General features: G+C 35.6%; 2 protein-coding genes across 4 annotated transcripts; one reads left to right on the forward strand and one right to left on the reverse strand.

The window, feature by feature from the left end:
- Positions 1-2,377: 2,377 nt before the first annotated feature.
- Positions 2,378-15,259, forward strand: LOC116023322 (heparan-alpha-glucosaminide N-acetyltransferase-like). The gene is made up of 13 exons (XM_031264311.1): positions 2,378-2,630; positions 3,765-3,902; positions 4,578-4,659; positions 5,685-5,761; positions 5,874-5,992; positions 8,363-8,474; positions 8,584-8,700; positions 10,295-10,386; positions 10,495-10,561; positions 10,659-10,740; positions 11,314-11,405; positions 11,529-11,672; positions 14,881-15,259. Exons 1-13 carry the CDS (start codon positions 2,397-2,399, stop codon positions 15,025-15,027), a joined length of 1,503 nt encoding a protein of 500 aa, XP_031120171.1. The 5' UTR covers positions 2,378-2,396; the 3' UTR covers positions 15,028-15,259.
- Positions 15,260-15,815: 556 nt separating this feature from the next.
- Positions 15,816-19,720, reverse strand: LOC116021581 (probable disease resistance protein At4g27220). Of its 3 annotated transcripts, XM_031262016.1 has the most exons (3): positions 18,470-19,720; positions 16,683-18,379; positions 15,816-16,034 (listed from the first exon to the last, which is right to left on the reverse strand). In XM_031262016.1, the coding sequence occupies exons 1-2, from the start codon at positions 19,665-19,667 to the stop codon at positions 16,758-16,760; spliced, it is 2,820 nt and encodes a 939-aa protein (XP_031117876.1). In that variant the 5' UTR covers positions 19,668-19,720; the 3' UTR covers positions 15,816-16,034; positions 16,683-16,757. The 3 variants fall into 3 exon arrangements, with proteins under 3 accessions (XP_031117876.1, XP_031117875.1, XP_031117874.1); XM_031262015.1 differs by having other exon boundaries at positions 15,816-16,027; positions 16,683-19,720; XM_031262014.1 differs by having other exon boundaries at positions 16,683-19,720.
- Between the last annotated feature and the right edge of the window lie 287 nt (positions 19,721-20,007).

Consider the following 20,007-nt stretch of genomic DNA (forward strand, 5'->3'; position numbering starts at 1 on the left):
TTATGGTTTCCAGACCTTTAAAAAAAAAAAAGCTGTATGCTGAAAAACCACGTGAACATGGATTAAAATAACAATTCACTTATAGGGCATTTGGTTGGGAGGAAGGGATTAGGAAGGAAAATAATTATAATTCGGTGAGAAAAGTATAAGGTGAGAATAAAGTAGAAATTCAAATTACATTTTTTGATAGGGAGTAATAGAATTCAAATTTCAAATTACATTTAAATATACTTTGGTTAAGGCTGCTCTTTCCGTGCGAACGTGCCGACTGAAAGTATACGCCGAAATTGTACATGAATGCACCACACTACTAACCCAACCAATATATATATATACACACACACACACACACCATAATGACCTATATCATTATAAATAATGGAAAAACATAATTAAAATATTGAGTCTTATTTTAAATACAATTAAAAAAAGATGGGAAAAAGGTCAAATAAGCCCACGAACAATACCTGAAAAGTTAATTAGGCCCTTAAATTTTTAAAAAGTTCAATTAAACCCTTAAACACGATAAATTGAGTCAAAAAAACCTAAAAACCGGTAAATGACATGCCATAGCAGGTCATTTACAATTCAGAGCAATATCCGGCGACCGGCAACCGGCAAAACTGTCGCCGGTCGCCAGATTCTAGCGAAAGGCGGCCATTTGGTCGCCTTCTGCCGAAATCCGGCGACCGGCGACGGTTCTGGCATCACTGGTCGCCGAATTTTGCTCTGAATGGTGGCAGGTCATTTACCAGTTTTTGGGTTTTTTACTTAATTTAACGTGTTTAAGAGTTCAATTGAACTTTTTAAAAGTTTAAGGGCCTAATTGACTTTTCAGGTATTGTTCGGGGGCTTATTTGACCCTTTTCTCAAAAAAGATTAATTAAAGGGAAGAAAAAAGGGGGAAAAACTTAACATAGATTTTTTTTTTAAATGTAAGAAAATAATTTTCAACATTCCTTATTTGTAATCTTTGATGCTCTAATGTTATGTTAAGTTAAAAATAATTAATAATTAACGGAATATTCTGTTAGTAAAGTTTACACTGGCAGAATTTAGTGTATTTGCCTCTACTGTATCTCAAGCCCACTCCCTTCCATGGGGAAGTGTAAACTGGGTGCCACTAGACCGCAAGGTCTTTGGCATTACTATTCACTTCTCAAAATTCTTTTTAAAAAAAAATTATTAATATTCCACATTTGGTTCTTAACTATTCCACATTTAGTGCACAAATATGTTTTTTTTTAGGAATAAAACTTAATTAATTAAATCAGAAACAAGACAGTCAACAAGAAACAACGGATGAGCATCTAACCACTCCCCGCAACCTGACTCAGAAATGGCCTCCCTAGCAACAATGTGGGCGGCACAATTCGCAGATCGCCTAACAAAACGGAAATCAACACCATTAATCATGGGTGCTATTTCTTTTATATCATCAATAACATAACCAAAAGCAGAACTAATAGAAATCGATCCAATATATAGCGTGGAAAACAATTTGTGAGTCGTTCTCAATATGTTTTTGTTATCACATTTAGTCTTGTCAATCAAATCTCAGGTAATTTACTTGTTAGAAAATATCATTTTTCTCTTATTCAAAATTGCTATAATGGCAAATTTTAGTAATAGTATTGTGTATTTTTTTTTTTTTTGAAAACAATAGTATTGTGTATTTAGATTAATTTGAATGGATGATTTTTTTTCTTTTAGCAACCTGGATGAGAGAAATTTATATTTTTTTGGCAAGTAGTTATCAAAGATTTGATCGGCATGACCAAATGTAGGAACAAATATATACTTATGCATCAAATGTGACAAAATAAAAAGTAAGAATCAAATGTAGCAAGTAATTAAATAATAGTCGAAGAATCAAAAGTGACAATAACTCAAATGTACTACGATCCAATTTATTGCTTATTCCACTATAGGATCTGGGGTGTGTTTTGTAAGTTTTGGATAACACGTCTCGAACAAAACTATTATGTCATATCTCTTGTTAATCAAAGATATTTGACTGGACAGCCAAAAATATTGAATAATTTAAATATCAATTGGACTATTGTGTTGGACCATTAAATTAAATTATCACTCTCCAACAATTTTAAGCAATACTCCCTATTATTGTTCTTGCTAATTGTTATTTATTATTTATTTAGTGAATTAGTGACAATCCAATTTATAATTCAATTCGTTCCACGGATCATATATGGTCCTATCCGTGGCAGTCCATGGCCGGCGTTTGACTTCATCTTTGTCCCATTATTTATCTCTTAGGGTATGGATTCAATGGAATCATTATTTAATTAGCTGTGCATATATATAAACTTTATACGGACTATACAATATATGCCAAGTTTAGCTAAGAACTAGCTAAGTAGCTTGGCATTGCAACAATGGAAGACCCAAAGAAGTTGGAAGAAGGCTTAGCTAAACACTCACAACCTATCACCGAGGAACCAACTAACAGTCCCCAGGGCATGAAAGAAGGCGGTGGCGGCCATGGACATGAGCTTAAGGGAATAGTTAAAGAAGAGTTGGAGAACAAGGAGGAGGAGCAGCAGCCATTGGTTAAGCAGAAGGCCAAGAGGATTGCAACCTTGGATGCATTTAGAGGCCTCACCATAGTGGTATGTATGGTTTATCTTACTTAGCTTTTCGCTTTTTTTTTTTTTTATGCTATATTTTTACCAGTGTTGCAAAAATCGTGCAATCGGCGCCTAGGCGCTAGGCGGTGCCCAGCCGCGTCGAGGAAGGCCGAAATCGGCCTCCTCCGCGGCCGGGCGCCTAGCCGGCCGACTAGGCGGCGCCTAGCCCGCCTGGGCCGCCTAGGCCACCGGCCGGCTGGTTTTTTTTTTTTTTTTTTTTTTTTTAAATTAAAAAAATTATAAATCTAAAATATTTAAAGTGTTAATGTTATAATGTATTAACTAATACTCTAATAGTCTAATAATAAGTAATAACTTAATAAAATAATAAGTAATAACTAAATTAAACTAATAAGTAATGCACTAATAATTAATAAATAATAACTAATAACTTAATAAGTATTAAATATTTAACTATTAAAGTGTAAAGACTTACAATATTAAACACTTTACAATTATTAACACTTAAAATATATTTTTTTTTAATTTTTTTTTTAAATTTAAAAAAAAAAAAAACTAGGCGCCTGCCTAGGCGCCGATTCGCCTAGCGATTTTTGCAACCTTGATTTTTACTGAGTGACACTTTTGATTATGAGAAAATTAATGGTATATTTTTACTAAGTGACACTTTTTATTATCATCAAACACTTATTATTATGCCAAAAGTTATAGCTCATAGCGAATGTTAAGGTGTTGGACTTGACCTTTCACCGGCCTTTGCCCAACAATATCCCTCTAGCCAAGTGCCAGACTTGGCCTTTCACCGTCTTCCGTCTAGCAATCCCTAGCCAGTAACCAATTGTTGGACTTGTTCCTTCATCGGCCTCCACCCAACAATTCTCCTCCCAACATCTCTCAGTCTTAACTGCACTCCCTCTCCCAGCACCCGTCTTAACTACACACTCGAACCAGTGACTTAATATGCCAAAAGCTATAGCTCGTGAAGGCGCAAAATTATTATTTTTATACACCACCACATTTTCGAGAGGGTAGGGGTTGAGCTTGGCCTTTATCGGCTTACGCCCAATACTTTTGATTATGAGGAAATTATGTTTGCAATGACGACTCTGATATAATTGATGATGATTACTTTTTCTTTGACACTAAACATTTTAGTTGATGATATTGGTTGATGATGGCGGAGGAGCGTATGCACGAATTGATCATTCTCCATGGAATGGATGCACCTTGGCTGATTTTGTTATGCCATTTTTCCTCTTCATTGTTGGGGTTGCAATTGCCCTTGCCCTAAAGGTACATCATCTTCTTTTCTTTTCTAGACATTATACAACCAAAAATCAAAATAAAAGATAAATTAAGTAAATAATATCAAATAATGCTCAAGTCGAGATTAGTAATATTACCCATCTAACTTATCATCAATCATTATGGTCCACACAGCTGTGTGGACCATACTATTAAATAATGCACATTCAATATAAAAATAATGTACATTCAGTACAAAAATAATGTACATTTAGTACATTAAAAATGTACATTTGATTATGGTCCACATAGCTGTGTGGACCATCCACACAATAATTTGCCACTTATCATAACCTCATCTTTGGTTTAATGGTTGAAAATAATATATGACTATTTATATCTCTCTTATGATAAAAGGTGAATGAGTATGCATGCATTTCGCACATGACAATATGATTTTCTTAAAAATGTGTTAGGATCAAGTGCTTACCACTCACGCCTAAAGTTATAGTTAGTAGCGAATAACTTATTTCATTACTTTTAGTCCGACATCACATTATTCAAGATAGGCTATGTGCTGGACTTGGCCCTTAGGACCTTTACGGCCTCCGCCCAATAATCCTCCAGCCACCGAATATTAGATATGGCCCTTTTACCGGTCCTGCCCAAAAATATAAACATCTTTATATATACTCTAACATGCTACCATTGTTAATGTTTCAGAGAATTCCTAAGGTCAGCTATGCAATTAGAAAAGTGATCCTCAGGACTTTGAAGCTTCTCTTTTGGGGAGTTCTACTCCAAGGTATATATATTAAATTTTTTTTAATGGTGTTGATTGATTCACTATAATACTAAATTGAAGTATAGTTTAAAGGAAAAAATTGCATCTTTAGTTCTTAAGTTATACCCAAGTTTCGACTCAGTCCTTAGTATTACCGTATTCATTTTTAACCCTTTTGTTATGAGCGAATTGACGCGTGTGATCCCGAAGTTAGGAATCCGTCTCAACCTGACGGAAAATCCAGAACCCATTTAAAATTGAAGGGATAAGTAGAAAATTTACATTTTATTCTCATTCTTATATTGAAATCACTTTCGCAATATTATTTTTGACTTCCCAGTCTCCTATTTCAAGATTCTTCAACTCTAAAAGCATTTCAATAACCGTCGATGACTTATTAGGAACTTGAGTCTCGTATAATAAACTTAAGACTTAGTACAAACAAGAGAATACTTGATCACTAACAGAGATGATAAATATCAAGAAGCTAAAACAGAGAAAGGGACAGTGAAGTAATTTGCTTAAGCTTGGATCGCATCTACAAATAGGGAGTGACCATCTTCAAACATGTGAAACACACTATCCTAAAAGTTTTTAATTTCCCTTACATAATAAACCACTAAGGGTAATCAAACCATAACTTTTGATATACAAGAAAATATCAAAATTTTCAAGTTGCTTTTATGAGAGAAATTCAATAAGGACTGGGGGGTAAAAAATGGATGCGGTCATAATTGAGGAACTGAGTCATCAATATGAGTATAACTCAAGGACCAAAAATATCATATATTTTTTCTAGTTTAAATTGATAATTAGAATGTACATTTATTATTTATATACATACTATATTCGACACAACCAATTATGATATATATGATTGTATTGGATACCATTGTCACTAATGCTACTAATATCCAACACAATTAAGTATAGTATACTTATTATACTTGGTACTAATAATATTAGTATCGATTGATACCATGGAAACTGTGAGATTTTTATCACATATTTTGCTATCCTAAGGTGGGTATGTGTGATTAATGCAGGAGGGTACTCCCATGCACCAGATGACCTGTCTTATGGAGTGGACATGAAGCATATCAGATGGTTTGGCATCCTCCAGGTGATCCCCCCTTCTTTATCCTTAATTATTTCAAAAATCTTTGAGAAAATTAATGTATGAAAGCATATAATACATATGGTTTTTGTTTTTCACCTTGTCTTTATGCAAGCAGAGAATTGCCCTTGTATACTTCATTGTAGCTCTAATAGAGATCCTAACCACAAAACTGAGACCAGCCACCCTCAACCCTGCAGGCAAATTCTCCATTTTTACAGCATACAAGTGGCAATGGTAAGCTAAGGGTGTATTCAATCAAGATTTTTAAAGACTTTTACTGACTTTAAAAGTTTGGTGGTATTCAATTTAGACTTTTAAATACTCTTTAAAAGTTTACTGGTCGATTCAGACTTTTCAAAAGTCTTTAAAAGTATACTGGTATTCATTTAATCTTTAAAAGTCTACTGGTATTCAAAAACTTATCGAACTTTCATAAACTCTATCTATCTACAAACTTTTTTCTCTAAATAAAGAAGACAAAATATATTATAACAATGACGAAAAGCTCAGAAGAAAAGAATGAGGCTGGGGGAGGTGAGTTATATTTCATTAGTAGAGTCCCAATTTAAACGGTTTATATTTCAAGTTTCAACGCACTTAAACTATATAACTTTTAACATACTACACATGTCATTTTCATATTATAATCAATATGGACGGGTTAAATTAATGCTAATCTGAGCAAGAACAAATTATACAAAATTTAAGAGTAATGCTCAAATAGGACACTGCACATAGATTGGGGTGTTAGCGAACAGAGCTTTCGACAAACTACTCGTGTTCGAGCTCGGTAATTTTTGTTTATGTTCGTTTATTATGATAAATGAACATTAACAAACAAAATTTAGAGCTCGGTTAATAAACGGAACAGAGTCTGAACAGTGGTAAGCTCGTTTGCTAAGTGTTCGCGAACAATCTCGTATGTGTTCGTTTAGTAGTGTTCGTGAACAAACTCATTTGTGTTCGTTTAGTAGTATTCGCGAACAAGTTCGTTTAATAATGTTCGCAAACATGTTTACAATATATATATATATATATATATATATATATATATATATATATATTGTTCATGAACGTAGATTATTTATTGTTTACGAACAAATTGTGTTCATGAACATGTGCAATTGTTTGGTTATTAAGTGTTCACGAACGTGTTCATGAACGTAAATGAACAAGTTTGTGAACGTGTTCATGAATGTAAATGAACATGTTTGTGAACGTATTTGTTAACGTTTGCGAACACGTTCGTGAACGTGTTCGTTAACGTTATGAACACGTTCGTGATCGTGTTCACGAACGTTAACAAACACTAACGAACGCTTAACAAATGAACATGAACAAAATTTTCAAAAACCTTAACAAACGAACACGAACACAAGCACCCCAAAATCCTTAACAAACAAATTGAACACGAACAACCTCCGTTCGTTTATGTTCGGTTCGTTAACAGCCCTACACATACAAATGAAATAGAGACATCCAACTCAAAAAAATTACAATTGGATTCTTGAATAAACTAAAATTAATATATTCTCTTGGTATCGGTTGAAGTAGCAGTTACGTCAAGATAGTCGCCACGGCCCACCGATACCAATAGAACGAGTCAATTTTAGCTTAACTACATGAGTTTGGATGGTTGTAATTTTTTTAGTTGGATGGCCCAACCCCCCAATTGTATTTTCTATAGTTCAGTGGCCTATTTAAACATTATTTCTAAAATTTGATAGAAGATTTATACTTTTAGTTTCACAATTATTAGGTGATTTTCAAATTTGGTCATGACTTATTATTTCTACCACATTTGTTGCACAACTTTCATTTTATTTTATTTTATTTAGTCCTTTTGATCAAATTTTTTGTAGAAAATAATGGTCGTGTTTGGTAAATAATCAGCCTATCAGTTAATTTTGGCTTATTTGATCACTATTAGTTGTTTGGTTAATAAGTTTTTTGTAACTCCAAAATGCTAAAATTCAAAAAGCAGCCTTTTCAGTTAGCTTTTTTAGAAAAGAAATTATACCAAACAACTATCAGTTAACAGCTAATTTATCAAACAACTTTCTACCATCGTTATCAACAAATCATACTTTCTAATCCAAATAGCCAACCCAATCAGCTAACAGCCATTTACCAAACAGGGCCAATAAGAAGTTGTCACGATTCCATTTCAAAACTATATTGGTTTTGAACACCTTGACATTTTTAGGGAGAAAATGTATGGTTCCAAATTAAAAATGTGACACATTTTGACCTTTTAAAAAATCAAAGATTTAACCAGAATGTCCAAATGTAGCAAAAAAAGTGAAAATCATACGCGAAATTGATGGATCTCTTAACAACACGTTCTTTGTTTATTTGATTGTCATATTCTACTTAAAATTAATTGGTACTAAGTAGGTAGACATTAATCATTTAACTACATCTATCCATGTTAAGCCATAACACCACGTCTCGAATTGAGCAGGACTGAACTCGGCTAACCCCGCGCCCAACACAAATGATGTAACAAATATAATGATTTGATACCAAATATTTCAAATTTAATATATTCTACTTCAAATTTTTATCCAAAGCATAATATATGTTTTTATCTTCAACTTTCAGGCTTGGAGGATTCATTGCATTTGTGATATATACGGTCACCACATACTCTCTGTACGTTCCTGACTGGAGCTTTGTGGTGGTGGATCAGGACGGCAAACGACAACAATTCACGGTACATAGAAGCCTACAACATTAATGAACAGTTGCAGTAGAAACATCATTCATTTCCTTAAATTAAACCGAACAAAAAATTAATTGAAGGTTTTGGCTAAACTTTTCAGGTGAAATGTGGGATGAGAGGCCATTTAGGCCCTGCCTGCAATGCAGTAGGTCATGTGGATCGTGAAGTCTGGGGCATCAATCATCTCTACCAATACCCTGTCTGGCAGCGCTCAAAGGTCAGTTCAAACAACAAACTGATAGTCACACAATCAGAGTTTAAGCTATGGAAAGCTAGTTTATACTTTTTGAGTGTGAGGTAGAAAACTCACCGTCATTACTCGAGAGTGTATAGAGAGGGGTAAGTCCCACATTGTGAACCTAGCTAGCAAAGTCCACAAGGAGGTAAATCAGTTTAGGTTGATTATAATTGATAAGCTCAAACGAAGAAGCCAAGAAGGTCAGCAACTGTTCGGAGTCGAATGAACTTGTAACCTTATGATTACCGGGTCATTATACGGTGGCCCATGGTCACAAAACGCCGCCGTTTTTAATTAAGTAAAAGGAATGGTTGCTGTAAGTCTTAACGGATCTCCGTGAAAGATACTACAGTCATGGTTGCAGTAGGCGCTAGGCGCTAGGCGCAGCGGTCTACGCGGCACCTAGGCGGTACCTAGGCGGCGACCTATAAAAACAAAAAAATAATGCATGTATGGTGTATGTCATATATTATATTATATATAGTATATATTTATCGCTTACTTATCTTATTTATATAAATAAATAAATTTAAATATATATAAATGTAATAAAAAATTAACAAGGCCGACTCGCCCGAGTTAACTCGGCTAACTCTGCCTAGTTTGGCGAGTTAACTCGGCCAAGTCGGCCGCTAAATCGCCTCAGTCGACCGCCAAATCGGCCCAGTCGGCCGAGTTATGTGCTAGGCGGACGCCTAGGAAGTAATTTGCCTCGGTCTAGTGACGCCTAGCGCCAAGGCGGTGCCTAAGCGGGAGATTTTTGCAACAGTGGCTACAGTTCATCTCAAAAGATACTGCCTCACATTTGTTTTTATAATATCAAATGAAACTCTAGTTATATCGAAATGAAACTGTAGTTGTGTTGAAAGGAAATTGCAGTTTATATAAAATGAAACTGAATAACAATTTCACATATTTGAGTATATATTGTTCAATGAAACTGTAGTTATATCGAAATGATATTGTAGTTGTGTTGAAAGGAAACTACAATGTATTATAAAAGAAACTGAATAACAGTTTCACATATTTGAGTGTATAATGTCGAATGAAACTGTAGTTATATCAAAAAAGAACTGTAGTTCTGTTGAGAGGGAACTGCAGTATATATAAAATGAAAGTTAACAGCGTGGAACATAGCCCTTTCAGCCGTTTATTTTCATTAATCAAAACTCTTTGTTTGTTTTCATTAATCAAAACTCGTTGTGCATAGTAAAATTTACTATTTTTGAATACTGTTGACTCTGTTACAACATAGTATCAAACTTGTGACTTCTCACTTTTGGGAGAGCCAACTATAATTACCAAGTCAACAGTCTGACCAAGGTTTATTATTTGGCCAATAGACTTGCAGTTACTATCCAAGAATGTATATTGGGTAAACACGCATTGTTATCTTAGCGGCAAAAGATTACAAGCAGGTAAACCGGACTAGATTATTCATAGCTGATTGTCTTAAACCAAGAAGACCAATAGCTATACCGCTTTAGCTATGAGTCAAACTTGTAACTTGGTGGACTTATGGTTACCAAGTCAACTACTAAAGATTTATTATATTTCTTGATTTGTAATGCAGGCATGCACGTTTAGCTCTCCGAATTCTGGTCCATTTCGCGATGATGCTGCTAGCTGGTGTCATGCTCCCTTTGAACCTGAAGGCCTGCTAAGGTATTCATGGCAAATAAACTCAAGAAATTATCATATTAATAGTTGCTCTGAATAACTATGAAAATTTTGTCGTTTTTTCACCTTTTAAGTTTCTTGTTTGGTTTTTAGTTCGGTTTCTGCTATCATGTCTGGGACAATTGGCATCCATTACGGGCATGTCTTGATTCACTTCAAGGTTATATATTGCTAACAATTGAATCAAAACTTTAAGAATTTTTACCTGTCTTGTCCATATATGGAGCCTGAAAAAGATTAGATGGTTGAACTTGCAGGGTCATGCTGAGAGGCTCAAGCAATGGCTGTCAATGGGGTTTGGCTTCCTCATCCTAGCCATTATTCTCCATTTCACTGATGGCAAGAATCCTCTTTTTTGGTCTTTTCTTTAATTTTTTTATTTGAAAGATCAATTCAATAAAGAAATAAGTTATTCTTTTTCACTTTTGATCACCCGACTATGGTATTGTTTTCATATTTGATCTTCGATTAATAATCTTTTCACATTATTTGGTCTCATGACTTTTAAGTTATTGTCACATTTGATCCCTCTAACCTAATTTCTGGTCCCATTGACTAAATTTCAGGCAAGTGATTTATCTTGAGAGGCAAAATTGTCATTTCTGCCTTTCTGGTCAACTTCCCTGAGAAGTTTAAGAAAAGAGTAAACGAAAATAACAATTTTGCCCTTTAAGATGAATCACTTGTTTAAAATTTGATCACATGTGACTGAAAATTAGGTTGGAGGACTAAATGTGAAAATAATTTAAAAGTCGTGAGATCAAATATGGAATAATTAATAATCTTGAACCAAATGTAGAAATGGATCCATAGTCGTGGGATAAAAGTGGGAAAAACTCTAAAAAAAAAATAGTATATAATACTGTATTAATAATAACATCAGCATTAGCATCTTCTTGACTGATTCTGCAGCTATCCCAATCAACAAGCAGCTGTACAGCTTCAGCTATGTTTGTTTCACTGCTGGGGCAGCTGGGATTGTATTCTCTGCATTCTACATACTGGTAAAACAAAATTTTGGAAACATTATTCTTTTCTTTAATTTACTGGTGTTATCTTCACCATTTGTATGCAAGTGACTTGTGATATATCCTAATTACATATGTTAAAAAATAATGATCAAACAGATTGATGTTTGGGGATACCGTATGCCATTCCTATTCCTAGAATGGATAGGGATGAACGCAATGCTAATATTTGTGATGGGAGCACAAGGCATCTTTGCAGGCTTCATCAATGGATGGTACTACGAGAATCCCGACAAGACTCTTGTAAGTATTATAGCCTAACCTTCCTATAATACTGTTAGGATCTTACCATTACGTCAAAAGCTATAGTTTGTAAAGAAGGCGCAAATTCATTTCCTTATATTGTCACATTTTAAAGAGTCAGGGTGTTGAATTTGGCCCTTCACCTGACTCCGCCAAATAAATACATGTTTATGTTGTAAAAATCGGTCTAGGTGACCGCCTAGGCGCCGACTAGCCACTAGGCGCCTCTAAGCTGAGGCGATTTCAGCTCTAGATGGCTTTTTAGTTGACCGGCCAACTAGGCGCCGAGTTGGGCACCTAACTTGATTATTTGGCCACCTAGGCGCAGGTGCTAAGTGCCTGACTAGCGCCTACCACTTTCTGCAACATATATTGGTTTTACCTCAACTAAAAACATGAATGAGTGTGGGCCTGTAAATTAAAGAAAAGAATAATAATGTTTCCAAAATTATGGGTACTGTTACTCACCTCATACAACCCAGACTTGGAATCCCTTTTATTATACCAACAAGATGTGTTAGCTGAAATAGTCTCAATCAATTCCTTAGCATCTTCTGGTAATGAGGACACAAATGCTCCCTTCGATGAGGAATCCAACAGCATCTTATTCTCATCTGTTAGTCCCCCGTAGAAAGAACTGATGACATCCCACAGATGAAACACGTCTGGTGGGCATTGTCTTTTAAGTGCCTTGAATCTCCTCCAGGCTTCCCCTAATGACTCCATTGAACCCTGCTTGAAGTCCTGAACTTGCTTCCTGATTTTCAAAGTCTTTGTTAAGGGAAAGAACTCCTGCATGAATTCTTTGTGCAACTGTTCCCAAGACCTGAAGTGATTGTTGGCATGAGAATCCAACCAACGAGCAGCATCCCCTATCACTGAAAATGAGAATAACTTGAGCCGAACAACTTCTTCAGGCACCCCATTTTGTCTGTACATTCCACAGGACCTCACAAACCGAGTGATGTGGCCATGTGGATCCTCTGAAGGTAAACCACTAAATGGAGCATTCTGAACCAAAGTTATAACCGAAGGCTTGATGTCAAAGTTGTTTGCTTCCACGAGTGGTATGTAAATAGAGTTGTGCATATTGAACTCCGGGGTCCTGAAATCTGCTATAGTTCTTCTTTCTTCTCTTCTTTCCTCTCTCATATAACCCCGGTAGTTCTCCCGTGGAGCATTCATCCTCCTTGGTTCATAGTAATCATTTCTAGGAACTTCTCTTCCTCTTTGATCAAAGAAGTTCTCCCTCGGTCCATTTCTCCTTCTTGGCTCAAACTGATCTTCCCTTTCATAGAATCCAGCTCTACCATTGGGCTGCTCATAGTAGGGATCCCTTTCCTGATACTGTCCAACATGGGGTGGTGGTATCAATAGGTGATCCCTTTCCCCTGAAGAGGTTGTCCCTCATTTTCATCTACTTCTCTCAGCGAGGATATGTTCTGAGGTGCACTTAATCCTGCACTCCTTAATGTTTCAACAGTGACCCCGTCTGGATGTTCAACCCTGCTTGGTGAAGCCATTTCTTTAATAATATGTTCTTGATTACGGGCTGCTCTGTTCCGTCTTCTCACTATAGCGTTGATCTCGTGGTCAATTGCTAGAAATCCTTGTACACCTTTGGAACGGGTTTGCATGCAACTAGCTATTCACCTGTAAGCACAAAAACAACAACAACGATTTTGCAACTAAAATAAATAAAAAATAAATAAAAAATAAATAAAAATCAAGAAGGTACTTTTTGAGAACAATAAACAACAAGATGTGGTTAGACTCTCTAACTTAGATGATGGCTCATGTTAACCCAAATAAACATGCTACTCAAAACCGATGTCATTCCCCGGCAACGGCGCCATTTGAAAGTTGTAATTTTAGTGGTTGAATTTAGTGATTGTCGTCCTCTAGGAATGGCTAGGAAGGATTTGAGTAGCAAGGGGTCAAGCACAACATCATCAAGTGTTTGAAAGCTAACCGAACTGATATATTTGATTGCATGAGATAATGATAAAAACAAGTAATTAAATTGAGAAATAAACAATGATAAAGAGGAGGATTTAAATCAAATAGCAATGCACAAATGCTTCTATAATGTTCTAAGGTTCTAGGCTTAACAACGCCAAACAATGAAGCAATGACATTCATGGTAAAAGCAATGAAAAAATCTAGAATAAGCAATTTAATTCATATAAGCATTCATACATAGCAATTCAATCTAAATCCCTAAAGGATTTAATTATTCATAATGAAATTGCAAACTAAAACAATTGGAATAATAAACAATGAATTTAAATACAAAAGATATTGGAGAATTAAAAGGAGAAGAAATTAGAATTCTTACTTGAATGAATTTGTAAAAAGCAAATATGAAATTGAAGTTTAATGTGTGATTACAATGGAGAATTCTTCTCTAAATCTTCTTCAAAACTAATGGAATTGTAGTGATTTATGTTCTAAAGTGTTTATAGAGAGAAAACCTAAAAGAAGACTTAGAAAAACTGAAAGATAAGTTCAAAATAAAGTCTAACCCTATTTATACTAATGAAATTGCGCCAAAAAAACTACCTCCAGGATGCCTGGTCACGATGGAGGTCACGGCGTGACCAGACTTGAGCCTCGCGGATTCCAGGTCGTCACGCTGCATGTCACTGCGTGACCTGCAGCGTGACGCCTTGAATCCGCAAAGTGGCCTACAGGTCACGATGGAGGTCACGGCGTGACCTTCATCGTGACCACACAGGCCACTTTCAGATGGTGCTGGTCACGCTGCGGGTCACGGCGTGACCTGCAGTGTGACACACACCATCTGAAAGACAACCACGGTGTCACGTTGCAGGTCACACCGTGACCTCCAGCGTGTCACCCTCCCGGTGGTGTTTTCTGGCTTCTCCTTTGCTCCAATTCTCCGTTGAACTTGCTATGGTTTTGACCCTTCATTCTTGACCCATTTTTGTCTTGAATTCATCCCGATTCGTCTTCATTTTACGCTTCCTTATGCCTAGGTCCCGGTTCCGAATGATTGAGCCGTAAATACTTGAAATACACTTCTTTTTTTTTTTGCACAAACTCAAAATATTCACTTAGAAATTAGTACAATTAAAGCATATTTATATGTTAATTAACGGCTTATCAAATGTCTTTTTGATTATTGGCATATTTAAGCTGTTATATTGATCTTTATTATTCTATGATGATGATGATTCTTGTTCAGGTGCACTGGATTCAAAAACATGTATTTTTTGATGTATGGAAGTCTGAAAGAGTGGGAACACTGTTGTATGTAATCTTTGCAGAGATTACTTTCTGGGCAGTGGTTGCTGGGGTGTTGCATAGACTGGGCATATACTGGAAACTTTAAGAAATCAGAAAGCCAACCAGGTTTCAAGGTGGATTATGTGATGTTTGTATCTATAATTGTTATGATTCGAGTTCTTAATGAGTTCGTGTTCTTTACATTAGTTGTCAAAAATATTGTCGACGAGTGATACAAACTTGTGGTTTTGGGTAAAAAGTCATTGATTCGTTTAAACGTTCATACTATGTGTTGATTGAGCAAGTTAAATTGTAATTCAATGGACTTGTTTGGTAAAGCAGTGTTTGGACAAAAAATCAGTGTTTTTCATGTCGAAATGGTAAAATAACATTGTTCTATGCTCACAAAGTTAGATCCAAAAAGCTCTTTAACGGGAACTTAAAAGAGAACAGTGACAAACAATTATATATATATATATATATATATATATATATATATATATATGGTCACACTTGTGTGAGACCGTCTCACGGATCCTTATTCGTGAGACGGGTCGGGTCGGGTCAAAGCATCATGCAAATGTCATATTTATATGTGCAAATCTCATACTTATATGTTTAAATATAACACTAATCAAAAATACAATTTTTGTTACTTATAAGAAAAAAAGCAATACATTTTTCATAATAAGTAATGTTGACAAGTGCCTCTCACTTATAAGGGCAAATATAATACTTTTGAGGAAAAATGTAATACTTTTAAATCGAAATGTAAAAGTATTGTATTTTTCCTTAAAAGTATTACATTTACCCTAATAAGTAACAAAAATTTTATTCCTGATTAGTATTACATTTGAGCATATAAGTATGACATTTGTGCATATAAGTGTTACATTTGCATATTGACTCGACCCGACCCGTCTCATGGTGAGACGGTCTCACACTAGTTTTTGCCCTGATACAATACACCACATATACATAAACATAAACATAAAATTTGAAAAATAAAAACACCAACTATAAACAAATCAAACACTTATCCAAATCTTATACACTTGTCGACTTTGATGATTGGATCAGACTTAGCAATTGCAACCCAATTCAACCTGCACTCTTGTTAAAAAAAAAAAAAAAAAAAAAAATCTATTTGTTAGAGTGCCTAACACTGTAAATATCATCAATATAATGATTTATGTATCCACAAGTTTAAAAAAATAATATCAGTCCCACATATGAAGGTTTGTTTTTAATTTGTATGACATTTACTTGGCGATTAAGAATGCACTGGATGTCAAACATCATCATTATGCCAACTACATGTGGTTCAAGAGATCGAAACATAATAAACTTTTGGGTTTGATCTTGTAAAAATAGACATTAGAGGAGATAAATATATATATATATACACCTTCAGAGTAGGAGTACTTAGATTTAGTTCTTCTTCTTCTTCTTCTTTTTTTTTTTTTTTTTTTTTTTCATCAAATAAAGCGATAAGGAAAATGAGACTGTATCCAATAGAAGGAAGCATTTAGGGAGGATCTGTGTGTGTATAAACCTAATTGGTTTCTTAATTATGGTTTTAATTTCGACTACAATGCAATTAGCTTGTGTCATGCTGCGCTCTAGCAAGTCCTTATTAAGTGAGTAAAATACAAATAAAAATAAAACTAACAATCAATAAAGAGCCTTGCTAAGTGAAAAATGATAGATTGATAGATAAATCTGAAAATCAATTAAGTAATTGAATATATAAAACCTTACTTGAGCCATGCTGAAGACATTATTTAATTTGAAGCACTTGCATCTCTAAGTTGTTGAATTTCACCCCCTTTAAGTTTAACCACGTGGTTTAAAAAGTGGGTGTAAGTGCATTTTGAGATTTTGATTATCCCATTGCAGTTGATTCCACCATTTTTGCTCTCCCCTTATTGACTCAATATTCACTGCACTTTGTACACTAAGAGGCAACTTCACCAACATACTGCATTCCCTCACACTAAGCTGCTTTAGACTATTCCATGACTCATCTGCTTTGCATATTTCTTCCAGTTCAGGAAGTCGGTCCAAATGCAAGGATTTCAACATTGGCACAAAGTTGTTAGTGGACGCGTTTTTGAACACTTGTGACAACTTCTTACATCTACGTATCGTGATTGATTTCAGTTTTGCAAGTTCTTGAAGAGTTCCATCCATTGCGAACAGATTTTCCAATTGATAACAATCAAAAACGCATATGGATCTAAGCTTGGTGAAACTCAGTCGTCCAAGAAAATTGCTCAAGTCTGAAATGCTTTCTAATTCTGTCAACTTATTCAAATAAAGTTCCTCCAAATTAGGAAGCAAGTCACATTGGGTAATACTAACACAACCTTGAGACGAAGGCTTGACAGAGATGCAACAGCCGCCTATTACTAAGCGCTTCAAGTTAAGAAATGGACCACTCCTAACCATGTTGTGAAGCATGAGATGAACTCCCTTACAGTGCCTAATTTCGCAGCAAAATGCATGTACTAACAGCCATCCAATCGATTCATTTCCAGAGAAAAGAAAGCCAGAGAAGAACACACTTTTTGTATTGGGTGCATACGTTCCATATGATCTGTTATGATCATGAGTGACATTAACAAAGAAGCTGTTAATTCTCCCAAGCCAAGAAACATGTTCAGCACTCCCATCAGAAATGTCTTCCAAGTCAATGTGAAACGAAATTAATTGATCTAAACAGAGCAACTTCTCGAATGGCACATTTTCGTCATTTGCTTTCCTCATTCCCCATTTGGTAGCACTGCCCATCATGTTTAGAAACTCCAAACTACACAAGTTAGAAAGTTTCTGACTAGAAATTTGGCGCAACTTATAGGTGTGAGATAAGTCTAACTGGCGTAGGTTCGTTAGCTTTTCAAGGTCTTCTGGCAATTTAGTGATCGCAGAGGCAGAGCAATTAAGCACTTGCAACATTCCAAGTGTGGCCAAGGATGGTAACTCAAACAGTTCATTACAACGCTCTAAAAGGAGAGCTCGAAGTTCGCCAAGTTGAAGAAGTGAGTGTGGCAGGAATTTTATTTTGGTGTCACTCAAGTCCAAAATTCTTAGCATTTGGAATCCTTGTAAAAATGAGTTTGGTACTTCCAAAAGTCTCCAATTACCTTGCAAAACTAAAGTGGATGCTTCGGGACATTGTGTGTTGCTGTTTGGGAGAAATTCTATACTGCTCTCCATAAACAACACTCTCTTCATTACTCTCGTCCCGCTAATTCCAGTTTTGTTAATAGATTTACACCCTTCCTCTAAGGATTTTGCTATCCATACCCCAACATCACGAACTACATCATGCATCTTTACATGATTTGCAAGTTGACCTTCTTCCAGCAAACAACAGTCTTTTAAACAGTGAACAATACGTAGAACTTCATTTTGTAGTTGCTCAAAGTTTTGGTGCTCGTCAACTAAACCTTCAGCTACCCAATATTGAACTAGTTTATAAGTATCAATTTCAAAATCCTCTGGGAATAGGCAGAAAAACAAAAAGCAAGATTTCAATTGCTGACCTTGTAAGGAATCATAGCTCCACTTGAGGGGTTTGTAAACCTTTTCTTCAACACCTCTAATACGAGAGGGCTCTGATTTTTTCAAGGCATGTAATGCACATTCCCACAGCCCAACCTTTCTCTTTTTCCTCAATGATGCCCCTACCATAATTATTGCAAGGGGTAATCCATCGCATTCTTCAACAATGGCCTCTGCTATGGGCTTAATTTGGTCATCATCCACCACTTCCTCCTCCACAGTTTCACGAAACAAATTCCATGCTTCTTCGGGATGCAAGCGACCCACTTGAAAGTCAATGTTAGTCAACATTTGTTGACAAACATTAAAATCTCTGGTGGTTAGTATGATTTTGCTGCCACTATGTTCATTAGGAATCCCCACAACATCCAGATTGATTCCTTCCCATATATCATCGAGAATTAGAAGAAATCTTTGGCCTTTAAGTCTGTTGTACAAATGACTGCCCATACTTTCTTTACTCACTTCTTTATTCATCATAGGCAATCCCAATCGCTCACCAATTTTTGATTGAACGCTTTCCACTGTTGCGTTTTGAGATACTACAACCCATATTATGATGTTGAAGGTTTGATGATGTTTGGTGAGTTCATTATTCAAATTCTTGACAAGAGTAGTCTTGCCCACACCTCCCATGCCCCAAACACCAATCCTCTTATACTCTTCACTGTTCAACAGATCCATCATCTTGGCCAAATTTCTTGATGCTGTGGGTTGATTTTTGATTGATGTCACCTCAATATACTGAACAGGCCTTGCCACAGGAACAACACCCACAATCATGTTCTCAAAGGGTTTGCCTTCTTCGATGAGTTGTTTTGCTTTCACAATCTGTTTGGCTATGTTGTTGCTCAATTTGCAGTGCAGTGAAAGTGAGCAACAAGAGGCGGCATCACTAGTAATTGAACGCACACAATTATTGAAATTCTTCTCCAATTCTTCAACTCTGCTTAACCAATCTTGCACTTGAGTTGTCGGTAACAGATGCTGCAGCTCATCATCATCTACCCCACTTCTTAAGCGAGACTTGAGACCCAATACAAGTGTTATGTCTCTCTCCAGATGATTGTAATTTGAATGGATCTTTAAACGATTCTTGATTGTACAATAGATGGATCCAGATACAAGTTTAAAAGGTTCTATTAGAGCTGAACCGATGATCTCCGCCATAGCTTCCATGGCAATGTATTATTGAGTACACAGGAATGAAGAAATTCAAGATTTTGTGACAAAATTTGAGTGTTTTTTTTTTTTTCTTTCGAACTAATAATAATGAGGGATGATTAATGAGCAATAGAAGATTAGTAAGTCCTAGTGTAATCATTTAATTTTATTTTATTGTAATGAGAATGGTGGATGACAGCTAAAGTGTGGGTCCGAAAATTAGTACGAACGGCAAACAAGTGAAACAACGAATGCTTTTTTTTTTTTTTTTTTTTTTTAAGTACTTCCCTATTTGATTTGTTAGTAAGTCCTAGTGAAAAATGTCTTCTTCAATTTTTAGTCGAAAGACATTTTT

Source organism: Ipomoea triloba, chromosome 6 (genome assembly GCF_003576645.1).
Source record: "Ipomoea triloba cultivar NCNSP0323 chromosome 6, ASM357664v1".
Classification (NCBI taxonomy): domain Eukaryota; kingdom Viridiplantae; phylum Streptophyta; class Magnoliopsida; order Solanales; family Convolvulaceae; genus Ipomoea; species Ipomoea triloba.